General features: G+C 45.8%; 1 protein-coding gene across 4 annotated transcripts; it reads right to left on the bottom strand.

Annotated features, from left to right (window-relative positions):
- Positions 1–25,087, bottom strand: TP53INP1 (tumor protein p53 inducible nuclear protein 1). Of its 4 annotated transcripts, XM_053249211.1 has the most exons (6): positions 24,845–25,087; positions 11,307–11,388; positions 10,070–10,157; positions 9,138–9,413; positions 7,006–7,399; positions 1–4,670 (listed from the first exon to the last, which is right to left on the bottom strand). In XM_053249211.1, the coding sequence occupies exons 4-6, from the start codon at positions 9,247–9,249 to the stop codon at positions 4,424–4,426; spliced, it is 753 nt and encodes a 250-aa protein (XP_053105186.1). In that variant the 5' UTR covers positions 9,250–9,413; positions 10,070–10,157; positions 11,307–11,388; positions 24,845–25,087; the 3' UTR covers positions 1–4,423. The 4 variants fall into 4 exon arrangements, with proteins under 4 accessions (XP_053105186.1, XP_053105185.1, XP_053105184.1 ...); XM_053249210.1 differs by lacking the exon at positions 11,307–11,388; XM_053249209.1 differs by lacking the exons at positions 10,070–10,157; positions 11,307–11,388.
- Positions 25,088–25,773: the final 686 nt, after the last annotated feature.

Here is a 25,773-nt window from a genome sequence, read left to right on the forward strand (position 1 = left end):
TTAAAGTTTCTCTTAACCAGTAGGCCTTTTTATTGATTTGATTCTGCTTCTGGATCAAGATGCACCATGAAATACAGATACCAGATAATACACATTGTCTATAAGCGAATATAGGGTTTGTCTTTTTTCTTTTCAGAAATGGCAAGGAATAATATGTGTAATATTTGGAGACATTAAAGCATTGCCTTCTAAACTGCCGCTCTGCAATGCAGCATAAAAAGAATAATTTGCAATTGTAACTCATTGCACCATCTCATCACAACACATGGCACTGTGTTGGTGTCCTGGATTTATAGAAGAAATTGTACCAGCACAGCAGTGTTGGTGGACTCTGCTGTACAAGGCAATCACAGCCATGGTTAGATGACAGGTTAATTTTTACCCTCTACAACCATAGAATGGCTGAGAAATAAGGCAGAGCAGAGACAGGGCCAGGAGCTCAGTTATTTATTTAAATATCTAGCCTGCCCCATCCCTGGGGTGGGCAACACCTTAGAAGTGAGCACATGTCCAGCTATAATCAGGCTGAAGTCTTACACACATACAAAAAATCTCAGGTCCTTAAAATCTGAACCATGACCTCCAGCTCCCATTTAAAAAAAGGTCCTGTTAGGCTTCTGGAAAAAGTGTCCTTTAGAACCACACAAGGACATACGGGGCAGTGTGGGGCAGGTAGGCACCACCACCTCCTGTGCCTTGACTGCTTGCTGAAGCTTTATGGATAGAGAGATCAAGAGAGAGCATTGTGGGTTGTTCTAAACCAACCCTCAGTGATACAATCCAGGACATTTATCATGTGGTCTGCTCTTTGTGCAGACCAGGCCTAAAAATAAAATGGGACATGGCAAAGGAGACAGCACATCTAAAGATCTGTGGACTATTCAGCTCTGTGAATGGGCTATAGAACTACATTCGCACTAGGCTATGCAACTGGTGTACTGAGATAACCACTCATAAGGGAATTATTGCTCCAACAGTTAAGGCTATACTCATGATCATGATGGGGTGAGGAGAAAGGCATGGTCCAACTCACCTTCCCCCTTTCCCACCACCCAATGATCAAAGTAATGCTGCTGGGAGCATTACTGGCTTACCCTCTCAGATTATCCATGCTGCTCCAAGTAGGACGGCTCTCCGAAGGCCGGGCCTATGTGTCCCAGCCTCCATATATCCCACAATGCACCATGTGATGAGCACAGTGCATTGGGGAATACCCCTGTGCAACAAAAGTTCTAGATACCTGTCTCTGTGTCACACAACCTCAGAACCAGGGTTAAGGGCACACTCGTTCCCTTAACCTCAGTAAAAGGCTGGGGTTAAAAGCAGAGTCGGGCAGGCCCTAGCCTGTGTTAGGCTGCTTGTGAGAACGGCCTTCGTGTAAGAGGGCATACCTTTCCGACACAGAAAGCTACTGTAGCAAAACTGAAGCACAAGTCATATTGAGATGTTACAGCTGGACATGATTTCAAGATATCTTGTTTGTCTAAAGTACTGCTACAAGAGAGGAACAAAGATGGCTCCACAACAAAGCTGCCATTGATAATGCATAGACTGATGTACAGTATTTATCCCAAAAGAAATGTTCCCCCCTTTTTTAAGTCTTCAAGTTCGCTGCGTACAAGTCACTTTTTTTTAAAGGCACAGTTTTGTTTATAATACATATGAAAAAGGTTTCAGCAAAAATGATGAATCGCCATTCAACACAGCATAAGGCTCCCAACTGGACAAGTTAATACACTGTTTTTTGTTGTTGTTTTTAAAAACCCTATATAAAAGTGTCCTACCCACAAAACACACCATTCGAAAAGCAACAAATCTAATAGTCCAAGACTTCCAGGCACATAACAGAGCTAGTAACATAAATATGCAAGATAATAATAGTAACAGAAGTCAGATGTAATGTTGGGTATGCAGTAATTTCTCCTACAATAGAATTATTTCCAAAGACATATGTGCAACAAGCTAGTGTTTCTTAAAAGATATGAGCTTCCATTACTAGAATATTATCCCTATGAAGTGAGAAAAAATCTCTCTCTTCAAATGCTTGCTCACCAGGAATATTCAGAGAGGAGGAGGAGACCTTCATTTTGAGATTCCTGAAAACAAAGAATAATTTATGGAGAGGAAGGTGAAGGCTAAGCACATCTACTTAATAATTAGAGTTGAACTTAATCTCCAAATAGATGTACTTAGGATTCTAGGCAGAGGGGGGGGGGGTTCCTGAGATTGTGTGTCCATTGTTTTTGTCCCCACAATAAAGAGATCAGTGGTAATAAGATGGCTACAAAAATTAGGGGGAATAAAGTGACTGCAGTGTGTGTGTGGCGGGGGGAGGAGAGAATTAAACAGTGATTGGATTTATGGTATCAAAGTTCAACTAATGAACTGTTCTGGGGGGGGGGGGAGATCCAGAACCATTAGTAAAAGACTCAAATATTTAATCTGTAGAAACCTGGCAACTGCCACAAGAAGAAGAAGAAGAAGAAAAAGAAGTCAGCAATTACTGCTACATAGTATATTGAAAACTGCATTTAAGGTCGCTCTAGGCCTTTCCCCTCAAAATTAGGCCACGGATACGAGTATTCATGAGAGCATGCACTTTGTTAGATCACCCATGAGAAATTAGTTCAAATATATATAAATATATATGTAGTACTTTCAGGTATATTTAAGGGTGGGAAAGAGACAACACGATAGCAACACTGTCAGACCTCTATGGAGGTAAACACCAGTCTCTTTCATAAAGCATATTACAGCAGGATATTTTAAGAAAGTAGCTGTGAATTTGATTGCAAAATTGAAATATTGCAGTTTATTAACTTGGTGCTGTTGAGGAACAAATTCCAAGACTGCATTTCAGGAATGTGGCTGGAGACCACTGGCTTAGGCCTAATGCAGGCCAACAATGGGAACAGTAATTTACCAGAATAAGTAGGTTTCCTACTCCATATGTCTGAATTGCTTTTCCTGGAGTTTAGGTGATTGGATAAGGCTTGTTAGGTATGATTTAAGTCTATGAATGATGTAGTATCAATGAGTTAGTGCCATATGATATTTTGGATAATGGGAGTTGTAGTTCAGCAACAGATGGGAGAGTCAAGGTTGCCCACCCCTGCTCTAAAATGTAAAGGTAAAAAACCCCATAATGACCATTTACTGCACAGCCATTGCTTTAAACAAGCTCCCTATTGCACCTCCAAGTAAGTGGCAAGCCTCTTGCCATGTGAGGAGTCAAGCCTTACCCATTCCACTCCTTGTCTATACCAAGGCAGGCATGTTTCAACGTTCTCCCAAAAATCTTTACACAAGTGGTTCCCTTCACAGCTAGAAATGCCATGTAGGCCATTAAAACAAAAAACAAAAATCCATGTGGTGAGAGTTTTCCCATGTAAGTTTCAAAGCATGAAAACAAAAGGCACAGAGTAGGGCTAAGCAGCAGACAGAGGGGCAGCTACTGCTGCGTCCGCGGTGGAGGAAGAAAAGAGACACTGAGCAGTGGCATCACTAGGCCTCCGGCGCCACCCCACTGAATCTCCTCACAAGGACGATGGGCAAGCCGGGGTGGAAGAGCAGATCGAGGGCCCTCCATGCAGGCTGGATGGCAAGCCCTGGCTCGGCCACCCTCCTCGCAAGGAGACTCAGTGGGGTGATGGAGGCCAGCCCTCAGTATGTTCTCCCACCCCAGATTGGCCATCTGCCTGACAAGGAGCGAGCAAGTAGAAGGGAGGGGGGAGAGCGAGCGAGTGGGGGAGGCTGAGTGAGCAATGAAGTCCTAGCACATAGATGCTCTGCACAGGATATGCTAGTATTACATAAACCCTCAGGTGCAGGGGTACTTCATTCTTTCTAGGAGGTACCGCCTTTGTGTAGCAAATGGGGAAAATCACATTGGATCATGGAGGTTAATAGATGCAAGTTGATAGGAGGGAATGAGGTCACATGACTTATTCTCCCTCCCCACCAGCCACACACACTCCATTCCTCAGTAGGAGTTCAGTCACATTTTAAATGGCTGCATTCTAACATTAGAGAATATACAAATATCACTGCAAGTGTATGGCTGACCCTGAGAATTCTGAACTGCATTCGGACTACGAGACTGAAAGTTGCTTGCTCTGTCTTGGTCAAAAATACCAATATAAAAACAAACCCATCCATACATTGTAAGAAGTGTCTAAAAAGTCACACTCACAATCACACAACCGCTACTGTACTGATATGTTTCTGAGCCATGGATAAAATATCTCAAAGGCATTCTGTGATACACCGTTCTGTCAACATGTTTTACAACACTTAGTGATTGTGTAGAAACAACTGATGATCAGCCTAAGATTGATCTCGCCTTCATTATCTACACACAGAAAAACAAAAGCAACAGTTAACCAATATTATTCTGGGGGGGGGGACAACATGAAAAAAGCCCTCAGTAATTATATGGACGCTGGCAAGGCTGGTGAACAAACAATCCGTTGTTCTTGAGTTGCCGAGAGTAGCAATTCCTGGTAAGGTTTTGGCGGCGAAGGCAGTTTCTGTTCAGGTATCGCCTGTTGTGTTCTTTTATCCATGGGGAAGGACGAAAGCTCTTTGTCTGTTCCAGAAAGGTGGAATGGGCAGCAAGGGCTGCAATATAGCAACGAATGTGTTGGCCCATTTCACTTTGAGCTTCCATTCTAAAATTCAAAGCACAGGGATTAAGGTTATGGCGTGCCCACAGATCAACTGCACACAAGGACAAGTTTGGTTGGACATTCTGATGATGGCGGATAGGAGGCAGTTGATCCTCTTGGATGCCAGCGTAGCCACAATACGTGCGGCCATGATATGCCCAGGAGACAGCTCTTCCAGGTGCTGTTAGGATCTGAAGGTCTTGCAGGACGGGAAATCCCACAAGACTCCAGGCCTGCTTGGAACGTCCATGAGCAAAAGTACCCTGAGAAGGCAGAGAGAAAGAGAGCTGGCAGCATGGTAGGTTGGGGAATGAAGGCCAGATAACTGACGGCAGGCCTTGCGCTTGAAGGAATCAGATTGGAAGTCATATGGGGCAGAGCTAAGGTGACAGGCAACCTCTATTACTGGGGACCTGATGTCCTCTACAGGCAGTTCTATTAACCAGCTGCTACAAGCACCTTCAGTCAACACAGCAGAGAAATGAGCCCCAAAAGAACAGACTTGGAGTAGGTTGTCAAAACCAATTCCTTTTTAGCATTTGGGTATATCCACAACTCCATCCTATGAGCTGTTTATGGAGTTACATAAAAGGCATACTAGTGATTTCTCTAGCTGGTTAACAAGGGAGAGTTTTGCATGACTCACAGGCATTTTAGTGTGGCATACATTTCATCCTGCATACACCACAGAAAGATAGGTTTTGGGAATTGGACATCTAATGCCAAGTCTGTTTGTGTGGTACAGTTGCAGAATTTCACTGTGGAGTAAGAGGAATGTTTCTTCCGTCTCACACCAATAATGCACTCTGCAACAGCGAATCCAGCACACAGCAACAGCGAATCCAGAAATCCAGGCCATGTGAGCATGCCAGGCCCTCTCTATACTTGCATTTTGGCCAGAAACCTCACTTTGGAACATAGGAAGTTGCCAGTTCATGGGTCTGCCTAGTTCAGTATTGTCTACAGTAACTGGCAGCAGTTTCCCAAGGTTTCAGGCAGGAGTTTCAATCAGCCCTACCTGGAGATGCCGGGGAGAGAACCTTGCACCTTCTGATGCTTTTCCATTGAGCTATGGCCCCATGCCCTTAGGGGAATATCTTACAGCGCTCACATGTAATCACCCATCCATATGCAAACCAAGGCAGGCCCTGCTTAGCAAAGGGGACAATTCAGGAATTGTGTAGGAAATAGTTCTAATGTGGGGCACCTAGACTGCACTTGTCTCTGCTTTGGGGGTATCTATAACTTGCCTTACTCTGAGCATACATATGTGGTGCCCAGATCCAAGAGCTGGCAAAGTTGATGCCCAGCCTCCAATAGCTGAAAAGATGGCAAATACCTAGAGAGAAGAACCAGGCAGGCTAGGAGTCTAGGGGCACAGAAGGATCGCCAAGTGGCTTCTCCCAGTGATTATGCTGTCTGGACTGAAGAAGTGCAACAAGCCTCGGTGATATATAGCAGGCAAGACAGCTTCAATGTTAGCACTGTCTGCTATTACTGCCAGATACTGGCTTCGATTCAAGGACACACAAGTGTAATTGCACTTGTGCAATAAGGGGACTTTCCTACCCTCTCCTCCCTTCTTGGGAGCACAGCGAGCTGCAGAACAGCCACTCAGGAGGATCAAAGAAACTCTGGAATGGCAAGGGCTGAAGTGTCAGCAAAAGTGCCTTCCACTCATCTCTGGATCCAAGCCACTAGGCCCATTCACACATCATGTTCAACACTCGTACAATGAGTGTACAGTGTACACAGGTACAGTCATTAACATGTCATGCTGAAAACAGGTACATAAGAACCCTTCCTATCTATACCATGCATCTGTAGAGCCCGTATCCAGGTTCACTTTTAAAATGAACACAGGTATACTCTCTCTCACTCTCTCTCTCTCTCTCTCTCTCTCACACACACACACGTACAAGTCTATACCATAATGTCTGAATCAGGCTACTGTAATAGCTTTTACCCTGGTGAGCCATTTTGAATAATTTCAGAACAGAGAAATGGCATAGATTTTTTAATTTTAAAAGAGACTCTGGGATAACCCAGTTCTCCAAAGGAAGGAGGGATCTGGTTCATGAGGAGAACACCCTGATTTGAACTGCCTACAAATTCCTCTTCCAACCATTCTGGCAGGAGATTTAAAAAAATAAATAAATAGTGTCCTTAGTTTGAAGCAGGCTACGCTTGACAATGTGTGTTTTATTCAATGTGATAAATCTAGCTTTTAAAACAGGAATTCTCTGTTTAATTCTCACTGCTGAATTTGTCAGCAGTCATCCACTGAACTAGTTGGAATCAAAAATGAGGAGTTACTCTCAGCAGTACAAGAACTTACCTAGGAGTGCTTGTATCATGTGGCTGCTGCTCCTCCTCCTCTTCTTCCTCCTCCTCCCCCCCACCACTGGTCTTGTTGAAGCTGTGACAGGTATTATGGACGGCATATACAGACATGCTGGGGTGCTCAATCAGAAGGTTCTCCAAAGGGCTAGTTTCCACTTTGATTGTGGTCAAGCCACCTGCTGTGAAACATGGAGGAGGCGTAATAAACCAGCTCTCCTCCATGGGACAGGAGTCAAATTGGACGAAGCAAGACTCACTGGCATCAGCCAGACGTTCTAAGGAAGTAGGCAGACAAGAGAAGACAGGCGAATGTTCAACAGGTGACACTTCATGGAGGTCATCCTCTTCCTCCTCCCCCTCTTCAACCGTTGAGAAATTTGTGCAGGACTCTATTGGGAGTTATGATGGGCAATGGGACAGATGTATAGTTCAGATGGAAGAGATTGATTGAAGCAGCCGCAAATCATATGATCCATAGAACACAAAAATAACGTAGGGTTGAGAACAAACAGAAATGTGTTACCACTATGCACATTTATTTACTATTAATATTGAATGCATAGGACCAACACTGTAACAGGCAGAGTACAGATTAACACAGGAAATACACATGCCAGATTCAGATGCCTAAAGGGGGCCTAAACAAATTCATGGAGGACTGGTCTATGGATAGCTACTAGTCTTGATGGCTATAGGCTACCTCCAGACTCAGAGGCAGGATGTCTCTGAACAATACTTGCAAGAGAGGAACAGCAGAAGAGGGGACATGCCTCTGGGAAGCCCACAACCAAGAGATAGAAGGCATCTGGTGATCCAGCATGGTCATTCTTAGGCTTTTTGGGACCATGGCTGGCAGAAGCAGCGCTGGCATTGCAGAGCATTTAAAGGGCTCAAAAAGCCCTTTCCCTGCAGAGGGCGGAACACTCCAAAAATGCATAATCGTGCTTGGCACGCCCCTTCGAGATCATAGCCTATCATGGCCGCCCTGCTGACGCTTTGCCCACAGCTTGGCTGGGAGGCCGAGCAGCAGGAAGAGGCTCCTTCTCCAGAAACTGCAGTTTTGCTGGCCACAACTGGGAGTCTGCAGTGAGAAATGGAGTTAGGAATTGTAACCCTGGCCATGATTAACTGCAGTTATCCTGTACATCTGAACCCGGACTGAGGGTTTATAATCTTCTCCAACTGATCAAGACTGGGACAAGTCAGAGGTGTGGAAAGGAATGTTATCAAATTCTACAAATTCACTGGCCGACATCCATACTAGCAGTATGCACACACAGTAATGCAAGTTCCAGATTACCACTGCAATGTTGCTTGAATGAGAGAAGAGGCAATTTTTGTCAACCTCCTCTTCCCTTTGAAGTCTACCATGAACCACCAAGATAGGTCCCTGAGGGTTGTGTGACCCTCAGAGACATTTTGGCAACACATAGTGGGCTTCAGAGGGGAGGTCAAAGGAAATTGCCCCTTCCCCTACTCAAGTGTCAGTGCAGCGGCAGTCTGGAACTCACACTGCTGCACACATGCAATGCTAGTCCAAATGTCTGTCAAGGTTTCATAAAATTCATTAGTAACAATGAATGGATGCTAATGCAGTATTATGCAAGCTTGCCCATTTCAAAGTTGTAATTAATGTTTTTCAGGCGATTATCCCTAGGAAGTGTGTGAAGGTCTATATCAGATCACAATCTATTTAGGGCATCAGGAAAATTCATATGAACAATTTTCAGAACACACTACTTTAACGCAAGTTTTATGCACATCAGGAAAAGTTTGCACGGGAATTTTTCCCATTCAATTCCCCATCACCACCAGAAAACTCACATCTCTGGGGTCGGAGAAGGGGAGAAAAAGCAAGTTCAGTCATTTACAAGTTGTGAAGATGGATTGTGGGGGATTATGTGGAAGAACAGAAGCCAGTATGGCAAGACTAAGATGGCCCAAGAAAAGCTTTAAAAAAATCACTTTGCTGTCATAATTAAAAGTCATTCTGCATTTTACTCCTCTCTTATACTAAATTCATGTTCACATGAAATATGCCTTGCATAAGCAGAGATCCGAATGTATACATGTACATTTACTTATTTACAAGCTTTTCTTTCTTTCTACATTTCACTGATATCTCACCTATAAAGTCCACTAGAATCCACTCCTCCTCTTCTTTTTCACTGAACTCTGGCTCTTGGCTGGGCAAATCATTGATTTCTCCCACAAACATATTATTCAGCCTCTGGAACATTACTAAGGCAATAACAAGACTCTGGCTAGTACTTCTTTGTATCCAAGAGTACAGGCTCACAGTGTACTAGCCAAGGCCGCAGGTAGATTAAAGTGCATAGAGACTTTATCAGCTTAGGCACGGAACACGGGGAGTCATGGTTTGTAAACAGTTGCTACAAAACCCTGCAAAGGAAAACAGAGGGAGAAGAAAAGCGTTAATGAGTTAGTTAATCCTGGGGGCATTCCATACATTGTAAACGTTGGTGTTGACTCCTGGCGACCACAGAGCCCTGTGGTTTCCTTTGGTAGAATACCGGAGGGGTTTAGCAATAGCATAGCAATAGCACTTACATTTATATACCGCTGGAAGCTCTCTAAGCGGTTTACAATGATTTTAGCATATTGCCCCCCAACATTCTGGGTACTCATTTTACCGACCTCGGAAGGATGGAAGGCTGAGTCAACCTTGAACCCCTGGTCAGGATCGAACTTGTAACCTTCTGGTTACAGGGCAGCAGTTTTACCACTGCGCCACCAGGTTTTACCATTGCCATCTCCCACGCAGTATGAGATGATGCCTTTCAGCACCTTTGTATATCACTGCTGCCCAATATAAGTGTTTCCCATAGTCTGGGAAACATACCAGCAGGGGTTTGAACCAGCAACTTCTGGTTGGTAGTCAAGTCATTTCCCCACTAACAAAACAAGATTTAGTCACTATACACTCAGTATAGAGGCGGGCCTTCTCTGTAGCCACTCCTGGACTGTGGAATGAGCTCCCTGCAGACATCCGTAATTTGAATTCTTTATTAGAATTTAGGAGAGCCCTAAAGACCTACCTGTTCAGCCTGGCCTTCCAGTGCTCTTAAATTGTTTTAAAGGGTCTTTGATGTTTGTAACTGCCCTGAGCTATTTCGTAAGGGCGGTCTAAAAATCGAACAAACAAACAAACAAACAAATAAAAATAAGATGGAGCGGCAGCCAAACCAATCATTATTAAAAGTGATTCTTATTAGTAATACTGTTGTGATCTTATTAAAAAGAGAATTAAACACAGTAGAGATGACCCACAAAACCTTGTCACTCTAGACCACCAACAGAGAAAAGGAGGAGGGGAAAACATGAACAAGAAGCAACCAGATTTAATAAGGAAACAGAAAATGCTTAATATAGAAGGTGGCGGGGGGACAGAATTAAAAGGAAAATGGGGTAGGAGAGTGATAAAAAGGAAGTGCAACAACAGAGGAGCCCGAACACCGCAGAGTCACTGCTCAAAAATACAGTGATTTGGATCCAAAGAGCTACATAGGTAGAATCCTTGACTTCTTCCTTTTGAGTAGCAGACCCCCATGCCAAATTTCACAAAGTGATTGACTGTGAAGTTCAGCAGGTGTTCTGGGTCTAAATAGAGGACAATACATGATGTTCATGTGCTCATGATGAGCCAATTAGATGCACATACTGATCTCAACCATGCTGATGCACTTGACTGGTACTTCAGAATATTCAATCCAATGAAAAAAGTGTCTTTTGAAGCCTACCAAAACACAGGTTAAGTTTAAACTTCATCTGACCACATAAATATTTACCCCACTTTTGATACCAGGGCACAACATTTTTCTAGATTAAAGATGGAGACACTCTCTCTACATATTTCCTCAATCAGAGCCCCCACACACCTCAATCACTTCTCAAACATTAAACTTCTCAGCTCCATGAACAATGGGAAGTCATTTTCTTGCAACTTCAGGATAGCCCAGTGATGGTTGCTTCCCAGAGCCCTTTGGGCCTTCAAGGGTTCAGGATGGGACTATTCTTTCTGAGCAATAGTGACATTGTGGGACTCCACTGTACAGGCTGCATCAGGGAACCTTTGTTGATCTATACAGTACTCAGGATGATGCCACTGCCTCTGCATTGGCAGACACACTAGGGGACCAACGCAGCCTACTTTTGGTCCAAGAAGCATAGAGCAGGGGGCCCAACCTTTTTTTTAAACACGTGCACCCCCCTCAGTTGCAAATTCTCAGCTCAGGTTTGCTGAGAGTGAGTGAGTGAGAAGTGTAATGAATAAACCTGTGCTATTTATCCCGCATCTGTGGATCAGCAGCTTGAAGCAGATGCATCCCTCAAGCAGTGTGTCCACCGAGTATTCCCACTGAAAAGCAGTAAGTAACAGGTCAAGTAGGAACATAGCAAGCTGCCTTATACAGAGTGAGACCATTGGTCCATAGCTCAGTATTGTCTGGCAGCAGCTTCTCCAAGGTTGCAGGCAGGAGTCAGCCCTATCTTGGAGATGCCAGAGAGGGAACGTGGAACCTTCTGCATGCAAGCACACAAGTTCATCTTCTGCACGATCCCCACCGCACATTGAGGTCATCTGAGGAGGTCCGTCTTCAGTTACCACCAGTTTGTCTGGTGGCGACTCAGAGGCGGGCCCTCTCTGTAGCTGCTCCTGGGCTATGGAATGCACTCCCAGCAGAAATCTGCAATTTGAGTTAATTACTGTCTTTCAGGAGAGCCCTTAAAACCTATCTATTTGGCCTGGCCTTCCAGGGTTTTTAAGTTGTTGTAAACCGTTTTAAATTGTTTTTAATGTTTGCCCTGGTTTTCCAGGGTTTTTAACTGTTTGAATGTTTAATTAGTTTTATTCTGTTTTTATAGTTTTGATTTTAATTGTTAACTGGTTTTATTTTATTGTAAACCGCCCTGAGCCACTTTTGGAAGGGCAGTATATAAACTGAATGAATGAATAAATAAATAACCCCTAAGCAGCCTTACCAGAATTAATGGGACAGGTTTACTTGTCCCATTCAATTTCAAAGGGAGTACTCCATGCTAGTTCTCTACAGTATGTCAGTCAGGCTGAGGGGAGAGGTATACTGACCTTCAGCACGAAGCCAGCCAATCAGGAACAACAGGAAAATTGGTCTTGTGGTAGCAAGCATGACTTGTCCCCTTAAGCTAAGCAGGGCCCACCCTGGTTGCATATGAATGGGAGACTACATGTATGAGCACTGTAAGATATTCCCCTCAGGGGATGGAGCCGCTCTGGGAAGAGCATCTAGGTTTCAAGTTACCTCCCTGGCTTCTCCAAGACAGGGCTGAGAGAGATTTGTGCCTCCAACCTTGGAGAAGCCGCTGCCAGTCTGAGTAGACAGGACTGAGCTAGATGGACCAATGGTCTGACTCAGTATATGGCAGCTTCCTATGTTCCTATAGAACAGAGCAGGGGAGTCTTTACCCTCCTCCCTCTGCTTCTGCAGTGGATACATCAGCTTCAAGCTGTAATCCCTCAGGGGGAACAAATAGCTTGGCTGCAGTTTGGGAAGGCAGGAGGGCTCAGAGCCCTTCAAGTGTCCCCTGTTGGGAAGCCCTGGCGTAAAGTGATGGAAGCATTCAACATGGAGGCTTCATTTGCCAAGGCACACAGCCCCTTTCGTGGTACTCTAGTTTGCCTTGGCAACAGTTTGGGAATCACTTCCATACACTCACAGCAGCCTATATTTTAAAGCATTTCCCAGGAGCCATCAAAAGAGCCAACAACCTTCTATGATGCTTCCATGGGAGGGCATTGGGGCAGGAGTGGCTAGTCCTAAACAGAGATAAGCAGGCTTGATGGCAAAAAGACCCTTGAAGCTATTAGGTGGTGGGATCTCCTTTAGTGCAGGGCCATGTGCTGCTACACCCATTTGGTTGGTTGGTTGTGCCGTTGAGTCGGTGTCCACAAAGCCCTGTGGTTTCCTTGGTAAAATACAGGAGGGGTTTACCATTGCCTCCTCCCATGCCGTCTGAGATGATGCCTTTCAGCATTTTCCTGTATCGCTGCTGCCCAATATAGGAGTGCCCCATATTCTGGGCAACACACCAGCGGGGATTCGAACCAACAGCCTCCTGCTCTCTAGGCAGGCTACTTCCCCATTTAGCAACCTTAAAAGCAGGCACACTCTAAGTTGGATGGTCCTATAAGGAACAAAGTCACTACTGCAAACACGGAGCCAGCACCACGATGATCAGGACAAAAACCTGTTTCTATTTTTGTGTCATTTTGTTTTAAAGCTGTACGAGAAAGAACTGGCTTCCACAGCTACGATTCCTCACTAGAACTGAAATGCAGATCCTAAGGTTTGTACACAGGACAGGGGAAAATCTATGCTGCATGATGTGCTTAAGAGCAATGCAACACTAGGATCTTCACAAGCGATTTGCTGTGTTACCAGATTTCTTATCAGGACTGAGTCAGACTCCATGTCAGAAGTGACTTGGAGGAGGAGGGGGGGGCGCATTCTGTGGAAGAATCTACTTCATCCATCCATCCCCCTAGATCAGGGGTTCTCAACCTTGGGTCCCCAGATTTTGTTGGACCAACTCCCATAATCCCTAAACAAAGGCCACTGGGGCTGGGGATTATGCTGAAGTCCAGTAACGTCTGGGGACCCAAGCTTGAGAATCCCTGCCCTAGATCTCCCTCCCTCAGAGCCAGCCACTTCCACGGAGGCTCTGTGCCGACCACTTCAGAGGAGGCGAAACTCAGCGCTTTCAGGGAGGCCCCACTGCTGCCTGCATCTGTCACTGGAGCGGAAGCTATATTGCAGCCTGAGCTTACCACATCCACAGAGCCCTTGCTGCCCTCAGAAGCAGCCAGCCCTGTAGCCACGCCCAAGGAGAGGCCTGCCCCAGTATCCCCCAGGGGACAGCGGCTGCCTGTACTCAAGCCCCCCACCCCACCCCCAGGAGGAGAGATGAGGGCATGCCTGCAAAGAGATCCAGCTCAAAAGGAGTGCATTCCCCCCCACCCCCAGTGGTCTCCTCAGGAGGAGGAAGGGCACGTCTGCTTTGAGGTCTTTAAAATAGAACATTCTCAGGCAAGGCAGGAAAGGGTGTGGTGCCTTCAGGCTATAAAAACTTCCATTCCTGCCTTAGTCTCTGCTGGTTCAACAGCTGTTGCTACCTAGGCTTCCTGCTTGCCTATGCTTCTTGGGTACTGCCAGCCTCACTGGCTGCTGTGTGGTTTCATCTCTGCCTGGTGAGCAAGCTTTGCCTTGTTAACCTCCACTGCCTTGAGGCCTACTGGTTGTTGTCTTGCTATACCCAAGGAGGGTGCTGACTTCATGATGGGACATTTCTGTAGAGGGGGCAAAGGGATTTTAGTGGGGGGTGGGCACCTAGATTTAGCAAACCCTTAGGGGACGGGGCCACTCTGGGAAGAGCACCTGCATGCAGAAGGTTCCAAGTTCCCTCCCTGGCATCTCCAGGATAGGGCTGAGAGAGATTCCTGCCTGCAACCTTGGAGAAGCTGCTGCCAGTCTGTGTAGACAATAGTAAGCTAGATGGACCAATGGTCTGACTCAGTATATGGCAGCTTCCAATGTTGATATTCAATGTTAAGGGGCAAAAATCCAGTTTGTGTTTTTTTAAAAAAAGTTTGACACCATTTCTATATAGTAATTCTGAAATAAGAGAGCAAGCAGTCTCAACTTTTTATTGAAGGAAAAAGTATGTGTCTTTGGTATGCAGATCTGGTATTCAGGGCCATTTAACCATTTATAAGAATAGTAAGCATTCTGAATAAGCAAATTGGGCAAAGATATTTCTTAGGAGGAACCACATATGCCCCTTCATTAAATGGCTTCCCGCAGCTACTTGGCTAATGGCAGATGCTGAAAAACAATCATTTGTTTGAGAGCTTGTGGAAAAGTCAAGTTCTTCATTTCTAGTGGTCAAGACACGCCCTTCAGTTAGGTGTATGAACTCTTCTCTAAAGAGTAAAACTAGATCTGATGTGCAATAGGACACAGCATCTTCTGAGGTTCAGGAGGGGGGAGCCCCAATTTCAATGCAGTTGTGGGGTGGACCATGAGTTTGATCAGAGCAGCAGTGAGGGGTGCTTAATTCTGTGTCTACTAAAATTCTCCATCAACTATTTTAGGATCCCCCTTGCATTTCTTTTGTAATTTAGACTCCTCGGTTTCTTTACAGTTCAGCAATATCACTGCTTCCAGCAGGGGGCTCAGAAGTGCAGATATTTCTGTAAAGCAGTGCTTTCTTAGTCCATCAGGAGAGCTTTCAACAGCCTCACGTTACATCCCTTTGGAGTTCCAACTGCGACTAACTCCCAGTGCTTCTTATAAAAGCAACTTAGAGGGTGAGATTTGGGGCAGGTACCCCATGGTGTTACAGGAAGGGAGAATTTAACTCCCTTCCCCCTGTACCAATTGCCCAACAAATCTTCATCCACAGAGGAAGCAGACCACACTGTATGGGACTGCATGTTCCACCTCCATGGTTAACAGTAGCTTCTAAGGGGGAATTTTGGGACCAGAACTATGGTATAAGGGAAAGGGTTGGATCCCTTCTTCCTGTACCATGTGGCTCCAATCCAAACTGGAGCCTTCCCTCAAAGCTGCTTCTCTTTTTAAAAAGAGCTATCTAACCAAATCCTTGTTTGTAAATCTTTGTAGATATATGATGCACAAACAACCATTTTGTATATAATTGTGCTTTGGTAACATACTGTATGCTTTGGTAGTTTGTTGGTTCAATAAAAAAAAATCTTGTCCTAAAAAAACCCCCGTCCTATCTTGGAGAAGCCAGGGAGGGAACTTGAAAGCCTCTGCTCTTCCCAGAGCGGCTCCATCCCAAGGGGAATATCTTACAGTGCTCACACATCAAGTCTCCCATTCAAATGCAACCAGGGTGGACCATGCTTAGCTAAGGGAACAAGTCATGCCTGCTACCACAAGACCAGCTCTCCTCTCCCTAGAGTCCTATTCAGACCTTTTTGTACAAGTGTCTAGATTTCTGTACACTCATACATGTGTTTGTGTGGATGACTGTACCTGTGTTCATTTAAGAGTGCAGGGTACAGATAGGAAGTGTACTGCTGTACCTGTTATCAACATAACGTGCGAATTGTACCTGTGTACAAACCACAGGGCTCTGTGGCCACCAGGAGTCAAAATAAACTTGACAGCACACTTTACCTTTACACTATGTTCATTATGAGGATTCAACAATTTGAAAAGCTCTCTAAGAACAAGACATGCAAAAGGAATGAGACTGTGCAAAACAGTAACTTGTTTTAGAAGTTATTCCAATAAGTTTTAGATGGGTGTTCCCAAATGTGGGACAGAGTAAGAGTTACCTACCCTTAGAGGAGCCCACCCCACGTTTTCTGCAAGATTCACTGTACTGGGAATGCTAGAAGACATGCTTAGATTCAACAGACCTTCTTAGGGAGGTAACTTTCCTACATCTCAGCAAAAAGAGCTATTGACTATATCCCACCCCCAGTCAGCAGAATTGCCACCCAAAATGGAGGCCAACTGGAAGAAGGCACAGCCCAAGCAGTCAATCATGCAGAGATACAGTGAACAGTCGCCTCTGTGGATGGGTGCTTTGGACTCGCAGAAATCTTCAAATTATTCAGTTCAGTTATTCCTTCTGGCATAGTTGCTTGGGAACTGCTGCCCTAGATACAGTATGGTACAGGTACCGTTTGCTCCACAAAATGTTAATTGCATTTGGTTTTTTGACTCTCATTCCAAGGAAACACAGGAATATTAAGGAGAGCAAAGTAATGAGTTCAAGGTAGGTGTGATTCTGTCTTCACATTCAACTTGTGTGCCAATGCCACCCACTGATCTGTCTGCCCCTTTACTTAACTTCAGCTAAAAAGATAACAGCATACAATGGTAACAATAGCCATTGACTGAACTATTCTGCCCAAGAGCTGGCTGGAGACAAAAATAAAGCATCTAGGCTTCCATGACCACCATGCCTCCTGTTTCTCAAGGTACCTCCTGTTTGACAACCATCTGCCTGGTGTTTCCCCCGATATCTGCTATATATACTTCAGACATGTATACATCTTCCTCCTCCCAGACCTTCTGATTGACTTGATTGTTACATGAGTGCACAACATCATTTATTTGGTCTTTTACCAACACACAGGAAGACAAAGTTTTAATCATGTATATAACATTATAGCCCACTTTATCCATATAATTGGTATTGCATTTTTCATGTTGCTAGCTACCTTGAGCACTTATTTAAAATGGAAATACATTTAATACTGGGGAGAATCCAGATTAAATTAGTCATGACTAAGTCTCACCAAAATTAATAGAACTTGTTATTTGTGACAACTTGTCTAACTGGTGGAACCCAGGAGTTTCTGCATGCTCTACTACTGAACTATGGCACTGCCTCAAAAGATGCAAATGCCAGCCACCTGAATAGCCCTATTCATGCATTATGTTGTGCCTGTGTTCAGACAGCTGTACACATGCATGTTTTGTGTGAATGACTGTACGTACATTCATGTTAAAGCTGAGTCTGGGTACAGGTCTCTGAAATACATAATAGAGATAAGCAGTAAAGTGCTGTATCTGTGTTCAACATGACATGTGAACAGGGCTAATGTGACTGTAGGCTTGTCACATTTGAAATTGGGGCATTGCTAGGTACTTAAAAAGATACCAGGCCCACAACCTCCCTTTTGATAATTAAACTCAAAAGTACTCCCAAGAATATCTTGTTTAAAGTCTAACATAATATATACTAATATAGCAGCAGAGAGCTAGAGTTCATTCTCACTTTCATACTCTATGCAGATGCCTCCACGGCTATTCCTTTCTGAAAGAGGGAGGTGGCTGGTGAGATTCAGGGCCCTGATCAGTTCACTGGAGCTCTGTGCCCCATGGGCCATCCCCTAATGAGGTCTCCATTTGAAATGGATAAAGGTCCCTGCCTTTCAGAGCTGCATGGCAGGCAAGTTAAACAGCTAAATATTTCCCTAGCATGGTGTTACAATGTGGAAAGCTACACTAGTTAATTTCTGCCTTCTCTGCAGCCCAATAAGTGAAATCTAAGGGACCAGCATCGTCCCTAGAGGTGTTAATCTATCTTAGGGAGTCTGGTATGTCAGCTTGGACTGCTATTATAGGTCAAAACCAACACCCAGAATTGTGTGCCCCAAAGGTCCATTGGAATGGCAGATGCCTACAGACCGATGTAATACGTTTTCAACTGGTGTAGATGAGATTTGCAGGTAGTTTTCAAAATGAGTCACGGAATAACTCAAGACAACACAAATAGCAAAATTAGACTCCAAAAATGGAAAATAGTGCATTTTGCAATGATTGCAGTGTATGTTTTGTCTCAACTTTTCCTCAGGGAAATATTTTAAAAAAAAACCAGATCTTGCAGGCAAACCTCACAAGCCTGAGGTCTGTCTTTGAATACAAATTATATGAAGAGCCAAGGCTCAAAATACATTGGAATCATCTAAAAAAAAAAAATTTCCACCAGTTAGGACTTTCCCCCGCTTGCCATCACTGCCCTCAAGGATAACCCCATATACAATGTGTTAGTTTCTGGCCTAGAGATTTTGCAAAACCATGAATCACAGGTCCTAACCCGATGGCTACAATCATAACTTGGACCCAGCCTCCATTATCCATGCAGGAAAATGAGGTGGTTGAATGTATTTTGAGTGTTCCACTGTATAAAACTCCTAGCACAGTAGGGAGTAGGGTGGGAACATTCTTTAGTGATGTGACAGCTTTTTACAAAACGGGTATGGTGTCATAACCCAGAGCTACACAGGAGGACATACCTGGTTTGAACTGTGCCTCTGCCATCAACTCACTGGGTGTCCTTAACCACTCTTGCTCCTATCTGCAATATAAGGTTAATAATAATGACCCACCTTAAGAGTTGTATCACTACAGCAAGACAATGCACTATAAAATGATTTGAGCATTCTAAAGCGTTCAAAATATTGGTATATATTATTAACTTGTATACCGTCTATATACTCCAAAGGCTCTAGGCAGTTCACAAAAACAAAACAACAAACCAAGCTGTTAAAATAATTTAAAACACTCAAAATTATTTTTTAAAAAACCCTCTGGCTTTTAAAAAAAAGTGCCTTAAGGGCTCTTTTAAAGGTGGGTAAAGATGTTAATGCTTGACTAACAAGCAGAAGGTTGCTGGTTCGAATCCCTGCCGGTATGTTTCTCAGACTATGGGAAATACCTGTATCGGGGAGCAGCGATATAGGAAGATGCTGAAAGGCACAATCTCATACTGGTAAACCCCTCCTGTATTTCACCAAAAGGGCTCTGTGGGCGCCAGGAGTTGAAATCAATTTGACGGCACACTTTACCTTTAAAAATGTTAAACTACAAATGTCTACAGGGAGTGCATTCCACAACCCAGGAGATACTACAGAGAAGGCCTGTTCGAGTCACCGCTAGACGAACTGACGGCATAAGGAGATGGACCTCTCTCTATGACCTTAATGTGCGGTGGAGATCATGCAGAAGAAGGTGCTCTCCCCAGTAATCCAGTCCTAAGCCGTTTAGGGTTTCAAAAGGTAATTACCAGCATTTTGTATTTCACCCAGAAACCTAATGGTAACCAATGCAATTGTTTTAACACAGGCGTAATATGTTCTCTCCGAGAAGTCCCGGAGCCCAATCTAGCTGCTGCATTTTGGACCAACGGAAGCCTCTGAACTACATACAAAGGCAACCCCACATAGAGCACATTGTAGTAGTCAAGCCTAGAGGTTACCAGAGAGTGCACCTCAGTTTGAGATAGTATTTATATAGTCCTGAAATAACTAAGTATTCAAAAATAGCAGCAACTAACTGCTGCTTGAGGTGGCACAAGAAATCCCTCTACCTGCAAGTCCAGCGTGATACAGTCTACGCTTTCACTTCAGGATTCTACCACCTCATTTTGAGCCATGTATAAGCTAAGCCGTAGAGGATTAGTTCATACCTTTGTCCGCTCTTTACTATGTTTACGGTGTGTGGATTCTCTTATAACATTTGAGAACTACTATACAAATATAAAATATAGTTTCAAAGGAAAAATTAAAGTGTGTCTATTTTCTTAACTGGTAAGCTTCTCCCCACCACCCCAACCCTGGAAATCCATCCTACAAGTATTCTCTAGTTCTGAACAACAAATACAATCATGAGGTTTCCACCCACAAAACAACTCTGTCCAGAGTAATTTCAGAAGTCCTCAGAAGCCTATAGGAATTCTCAGATATTGCACCAGATTAAGTAGTTTGTGGGTTGCAGCTGGGTGAGTCAGACTTAGCAGAAAATGATGTGAAATAGCCTTTGTGAAGCAAAACAAACTCACCGGAAAAGTTGCCTAATACTGCAGACTTCTGTGTAAAAATAAACACTTGTGAAACAGAGACAAATTGCTATCTCCTCTTCACAGGGATCAAGGTGAAAACGGTTCAGTGACCTAGGTCTCCAGTGCAGGAAGCCACAGGACTCTAGGAGCCCTTCCTCCTTCTGCCTCAGAAGTAATAACACCAATTACTTGTAGGTAGGGAAGCAGTGGTTGGACTCAGTCCAGACACTTTCTTCCCTTAACTGTCCAGCACTTAAGGTGGGGGAAAGGTGCCTGGACCCAGTCCAGCCACCATTTTCCTGCCTAGAAGTGACTGGCGCTGTCACTACTTACAGCATCAACAATGTTAGATGATGCAAGAGTGCTCAATCCACAAGCTGTTGGGTGAGAGTTTTTCTCCACCCTCTCGCCTCTAACAGCTTTGTTGTCTTCCAGTAAGCGACCCACAGAAGTAGAAATTGCTCATGGTAGATCAGGGTGATAAACGTGTTCCTCAGGTGGCCTCCCAAACCACACGCCCAGCAGTTCTCAGGGACTTCGAGCTCTGGCACATCACTGGTGCTTTCATAATATGGTCAACAGAGTATGAATTTTCTCCTGAGATTGGTTTTCTTTAACATATACACAAAGCTTGAGAACCCACCTGATACTCAAATCAAGATATGCAGTCCAATCCTATGCATGTTTACTCAGAGGCAAGAGCTACTGAATTCAATGAAGACCACTCTAGTATGTATGTTTATGGCTTTAGCCTGAGGGTCAAACGGTGCTTGCAAACATATGCTACAGAGCAGGGCTGCTCAGGTGTTGACCTACAACTCCCATAATTTTATGCTGTTTTTAAATTGTTAAACTTTTTTAACCTTTTATATCTGTTTTAATGTCATTGTTAACTGCCCAGAGACTAAAGTTGGGGCGGTATACAAATTAAATAAACAAACAAACAAACAAACAATCCCTGGCTATTGGCCACTGTGGCTGGGGATTATGGAAGTTGTAGTCCAAACAGCTGGGGGGCCTAAGTTGAGCAGGCCTGCTTTAGAGGTATGCTCCAAACCACAAGTGTCTCTTACTTCATTAGACAGCCCTGGTTCCGCACCCCACCGCCTAAGCTGAGAAGGACCTTGATGCAGTGGAGCAAATTGCTGATTCAGGTTAACCTCCCACTCTTGGTTCCACTCAGCACTGGAAGCTCCTGTAGCTGGTATAATAAAATAAGAACCCCGGCTGGTTCTTATGCCACTTCAAAGCATGCCTCAACAGCATGCATTTGTGTGAATGTCTAGTTTGACTCTTGGCCCCCCCACGATTCTCACATGGCCCAAGTGGTTCCTATGCTACTTGGGTCATGTGAGAAAACACCAGGAGACATGGGAAGATTCCATGCTTACAGTTCCTCCCCATGCCATCACCCTCCCCCACCAGGAAAGGACAAGGTTGGCATGGGGAGCAGCTTCAGGGGAGTCTCCTCCCACACAACTCAGGGCTCCTCCTGTTAGTGTCGTGCTGCAAGGGAAGTCATACTGCAATGGCTTCTATGCCACCACTGTCTACAGAAAGCCAGTTTACCCATTCAGAAAAAGGCAGGTGCCTTTTTTTGCTTCGGTTGCCTGCCCTAAGCAGCTTGATGAAGTAGGCTATTCCCGGGGGGCGGGGGGGTCCCATGCGTGTGTGTACTCTTCAAAGTTGTCTTTGATGCAAGGGAGAAGCCCAGAGGTGTAGCAAGCTGGGCGGTGACCCAGCTCACCGTCACATCGCCCACTGCCCCTGCATTTCCCCTCCCGTTGCTACTGTGGAGAGTGAGTGTGCTTGAGAGCGACAAAAGAGAACCATCCAGCCCGTGGAGCAAGCACTTTGCAGGCTGGAGAGAGCAGAAGCATCTTTGTGATGACGCAGAGGGAGGAGTGTGGCCGGTAGCCCCCCAGCTTCCACAGCAGGGGTTGGATGGGAAGCAGTGGGGGGGAGGGGTGTCCTGGGAGGTTCGGGGGGTGCTTTGGTGGCCCCCATGGCCTGCAGCCCGGGGATTTTCCCTCCATTGTTCCTATGTGGCTGGATCAATCCTGTATATACTCACCTGGGTGTAAACGCCTCTGGCCTGAAGGGACTTGCTTCCAAATTATGCTGCATGGGACAAGAGCCTTACAGCACGATCCTATGCAAACTTGCATAGAAAGGAACCCAATGGGACTTACTTCTGAGTAGACACGAAGATGATTGAGATAGCAAGAATGCAACCCCAGACACACTTGCATAGACGTTTGCCTCCCAGGGGCAAACGAACTTATTCACAAACGAGACTCAAGTGAATTTATTTCCAAGTAGACATGCTTGGAAGTGGGTAAAGAAAAGATAAATAAAATTAAAGGGAAAAAAATAAAGAAAAAGAAAAAGAATAAAGAAAAAAACCTGGCTAAACTTTGGGAATGCGTGTACTATTACCACCAGTATGTACAGCTTGGTGTTTGATGATGGCTAACAGGGCTTCACTTAAATTTATTGTGTTTATTTTCATAATGTATATAGGGCTTCGCTTATATTTCATAAGTTTGTACTCCACCTTCCCGTTTCCTCCCTCCTATAAACCTCCCTGTACCAGAATAGGATCTCCATGAAATGTGATGACCTGGCTTGCCCTTATCCTTGAAGAAAAGAAGAGGGAAAGGGAGCAGTTGAGTCACACATCTGGTTTGTTTTGATCGCAGAGTGACCCCTCCCTGGGCGGCGCCGCCTGGCTGCTTCTCCGAGGTTAGTCACACCTGATCGCAGCTCAAGAAAGTGTGTCCAAGATCCGTCCACAAAGAAACAGCAGCAGGGGGAGAAGCAGCCTGGGCGGTCCCTAGACCCTGCAACAAAACAGGATATGCAAAGGAGCAGGCAACCCGATACAGTCCCAGCCCCTCGGATGGATCGGGCACCCTCGGCTCCTCCCTTGCCCGACTCCCCCGCCCCTCCAGGGGGCAGAGACAAGAAGGGGGTCAAATTGCGAATGCAGCAGCTACTGCGGCGGCCGGTTGCGAGCGGGGAGAGGAAGTTGAGAACATAAATAAAACAAGATCGTCGCTGCGAGGCACAACCGTGTCGTGCTTCTACCGGGCCAGACGCTCCATGCTCCGGCGAAGAAGGCAGCGGGGTGGGGATAGAAAAGGTGACCTGTCCGCTTGGGAGAGATGTCGAAGGCCGGAGAATCCTTTCTCTGCATGCCAGACCGCTAGCCGGAGGGAGGCCGATCTCTCCGGGCGCCACTCGCGCAGAGCCGCCCCGTGCTTTGATGCCCAACGCAACAGGCAGCCCGCGCGGCTCAGGCACAACACGCTCCCTTCTCTTCCTTTACATAAAGTTTGTCCCCCACGGCTATTACTCCGGGGGAGCACGCAGCGTGACGCCCACTTCACGCACGCTTGGACCTGCAGCGCGTTTTCTTAGGAAAGAAAAGGCTGCAAGCGCCGAACTCCAACCCGCTTAATCCTCTTTGGCCAACAGTAATCCCATGCGCATTTAATCCTATTGCACACACCGGAATTTACCTCCGAGTAAACGTGCACAGGACCGCCATGTATACTCCTCTATTTTAAACCGAGTGTCACCGAAAACAGTGAGACTTTACTGCCAAGTAAACGTGCTTATTAGCGAGTTTTAAATCGCTTTTAAAATCCTACAATTTTGGATTAACGGAGTGTGGATTGGGACTTAAACCCTATCAAGAGAACATCGTGATTCTAAGAGAAGTCGTCCCACACCACTTCTAGCGCAGCTGCATTTGAGTCAGCGGGGCTACTCTAGAGTAAGGGAGTTAAACTGCAGCTTTTAACGAATGCACACTCAGACTGCAATCCTAGCGGTCATGAAGGAAGGCTCATTGTGTTCAATGGACTTTACTCTCAGGAAAACGTGTTCAGGATCGAGGCAGTACGACTTGCTAACAAAACTACGCCACAAGTGGTTTGTGTGAGCGGATTAAGCAGCAAGTTCCTTTTGAGCAAGTGGGGAGCGGCGGGAAAAAAGGGTGGTTTTTTAAAATTCTAGTTTAGCTCTTTCCACACAAACTCCAGTCTTGCTTCCCCCGCTTTTGTATACAACTTTGTATAGTAACGGTACGTCTCACAGAGCGGTGCTCCATCCACGGACCGAAGGGGCAGCCGGAGGAAACCCGCCTGGAGAGAGCCCCACCTGCCCGAGTGAGTCTCCTGCCCTCAGCCGGGTATAAAAAGCCCAAGTTGGTCAGCAGCTGAACTGGAAATCCCCTGGTGTCCCGTTCAGGCACCCCCCCCCCCAAGCGCCCCTGCCTCCAGAATGCTGGAGACGAATCGCATTGGCGGTCGGAGCACATCCAGCGGGAACATGCCCAGGCACGGCACGGCGCGCCTCTAACGCCAAGTACAGCGCCGAGCACGTAAAGGTCACTGTGGTAACCTCACGGGACAAAAGGACACCGGCGAGCAGCCTCCACTCACCGTCGTCCGCAAACACCAGGGCAAAGAGAACCGGGACGGCAGCTATTGAGGTAGATGCGGAGCGGAGACAAGCGATGGTCCCTCCGAAGGCTTTGGCTGCCAGACGCCCAAAGTCTTCTTGCAGCGGCCAGTCTCAGCTCCCCGCTGAGTCTTTTGTTGTTATAGAATCCGGCGAACAGCTGATCGGCAGCGGCCGCCCCTGGCCCCGCCCCGGCTCCCCCTTCTCATCCCGCGCGGGGCCGGACTACGACGCAGGCAGCACCAATGTGAGCCTCGCGGTGCTCGGGGCCGCGCCGGGACAGGCTGTCACTAACGCACGTGATCCGGCGCTGAGCCACGGAGCAAGACAAGTCCGCAGCCGGGAGCAAGCCCGGGCAACAAAAGGAAGAAGAAGAAGAGGAGGAGGAGGAGGAGGAGGATAAGGGGGGAAGAGCGCTCGAGGTGGGGGGGGGAGGAATGACGGGGGGAGGAGAGAGCCAGGCAGGAAGCGGGGGGACGAGATGTGAAGAACTGTGTTTGGGAGACAAAGTGGAAAAATACAAGATAAGAGGAGAAGGGGAGGATGGAGGCCGGAGGGAAAGCCAGGAAATGCTCCGTCCTTGTTTATTTCCATCCTCGTCATTCCTGCTCAGAATAATACAGACACATCGCATGGTGGGAAAACTCAAGTCCTTATCTCAGCAGCTGGGCAACTTGCACGCCACTTAAGAATTCCGCTCAGCAGCGAAGTAGACATTTTCTAGAACTTGATTGAGGAATAAAGAGGCTCTTCCTTGAGGGATTCCAATTCATTCCCGAGGGTTACCTGTCCTGTTAGTCAATTAGGTAAAAAAAAAACATGCCTAAGAGAACGGTGGCACCTTAAAGACTGCCAGGTTTCTTGAAGCATAAGTGTTCATGGACTAATTCAGGGGTTCTTTGCCTTGAGT

Source organism: Hemicordylus capensis, chromosome 4 (assembly GCF_027244095.1).
Source record: "Hemicordylus capensis ecotype Gifberg chromosome 4, rHemCap1.1.pri, whole genome shotgun sequence".
In the NCBI taxonomy this organism is placed as follows: domain Eukaryota; kingdom Metazoa; phylum Chordata; class Lepidosauria; order Squamata; family Cordylidae; genus Hemicordylus; species Hemicordylus capensis.

Bases quoted from the DNA above. Each gene is read 5' to 3' on its own strand.
- TP53INP1 (XM_053249209.1), bottom strand. From the start codon at position 9,249: ATGTTCCAGAGGCTGAATAATATGTTTGTGGGAGAAATCAATGATTTG. The intron at 7,400-9,137 runs GTGAGATATCAG...AACTCCCAATAG, and splicing joins GATTCTAGTGGACTTTATAG to AGTCCTGCACAAATTTCTCA. The intron at 4,671-7,005 runs GTAAGTTCTTGT...TTTGAATTTTAG, and splicing joins CATGATACAAGCACTCCTAG to AATGGAAGCTCAAAGTGAAA.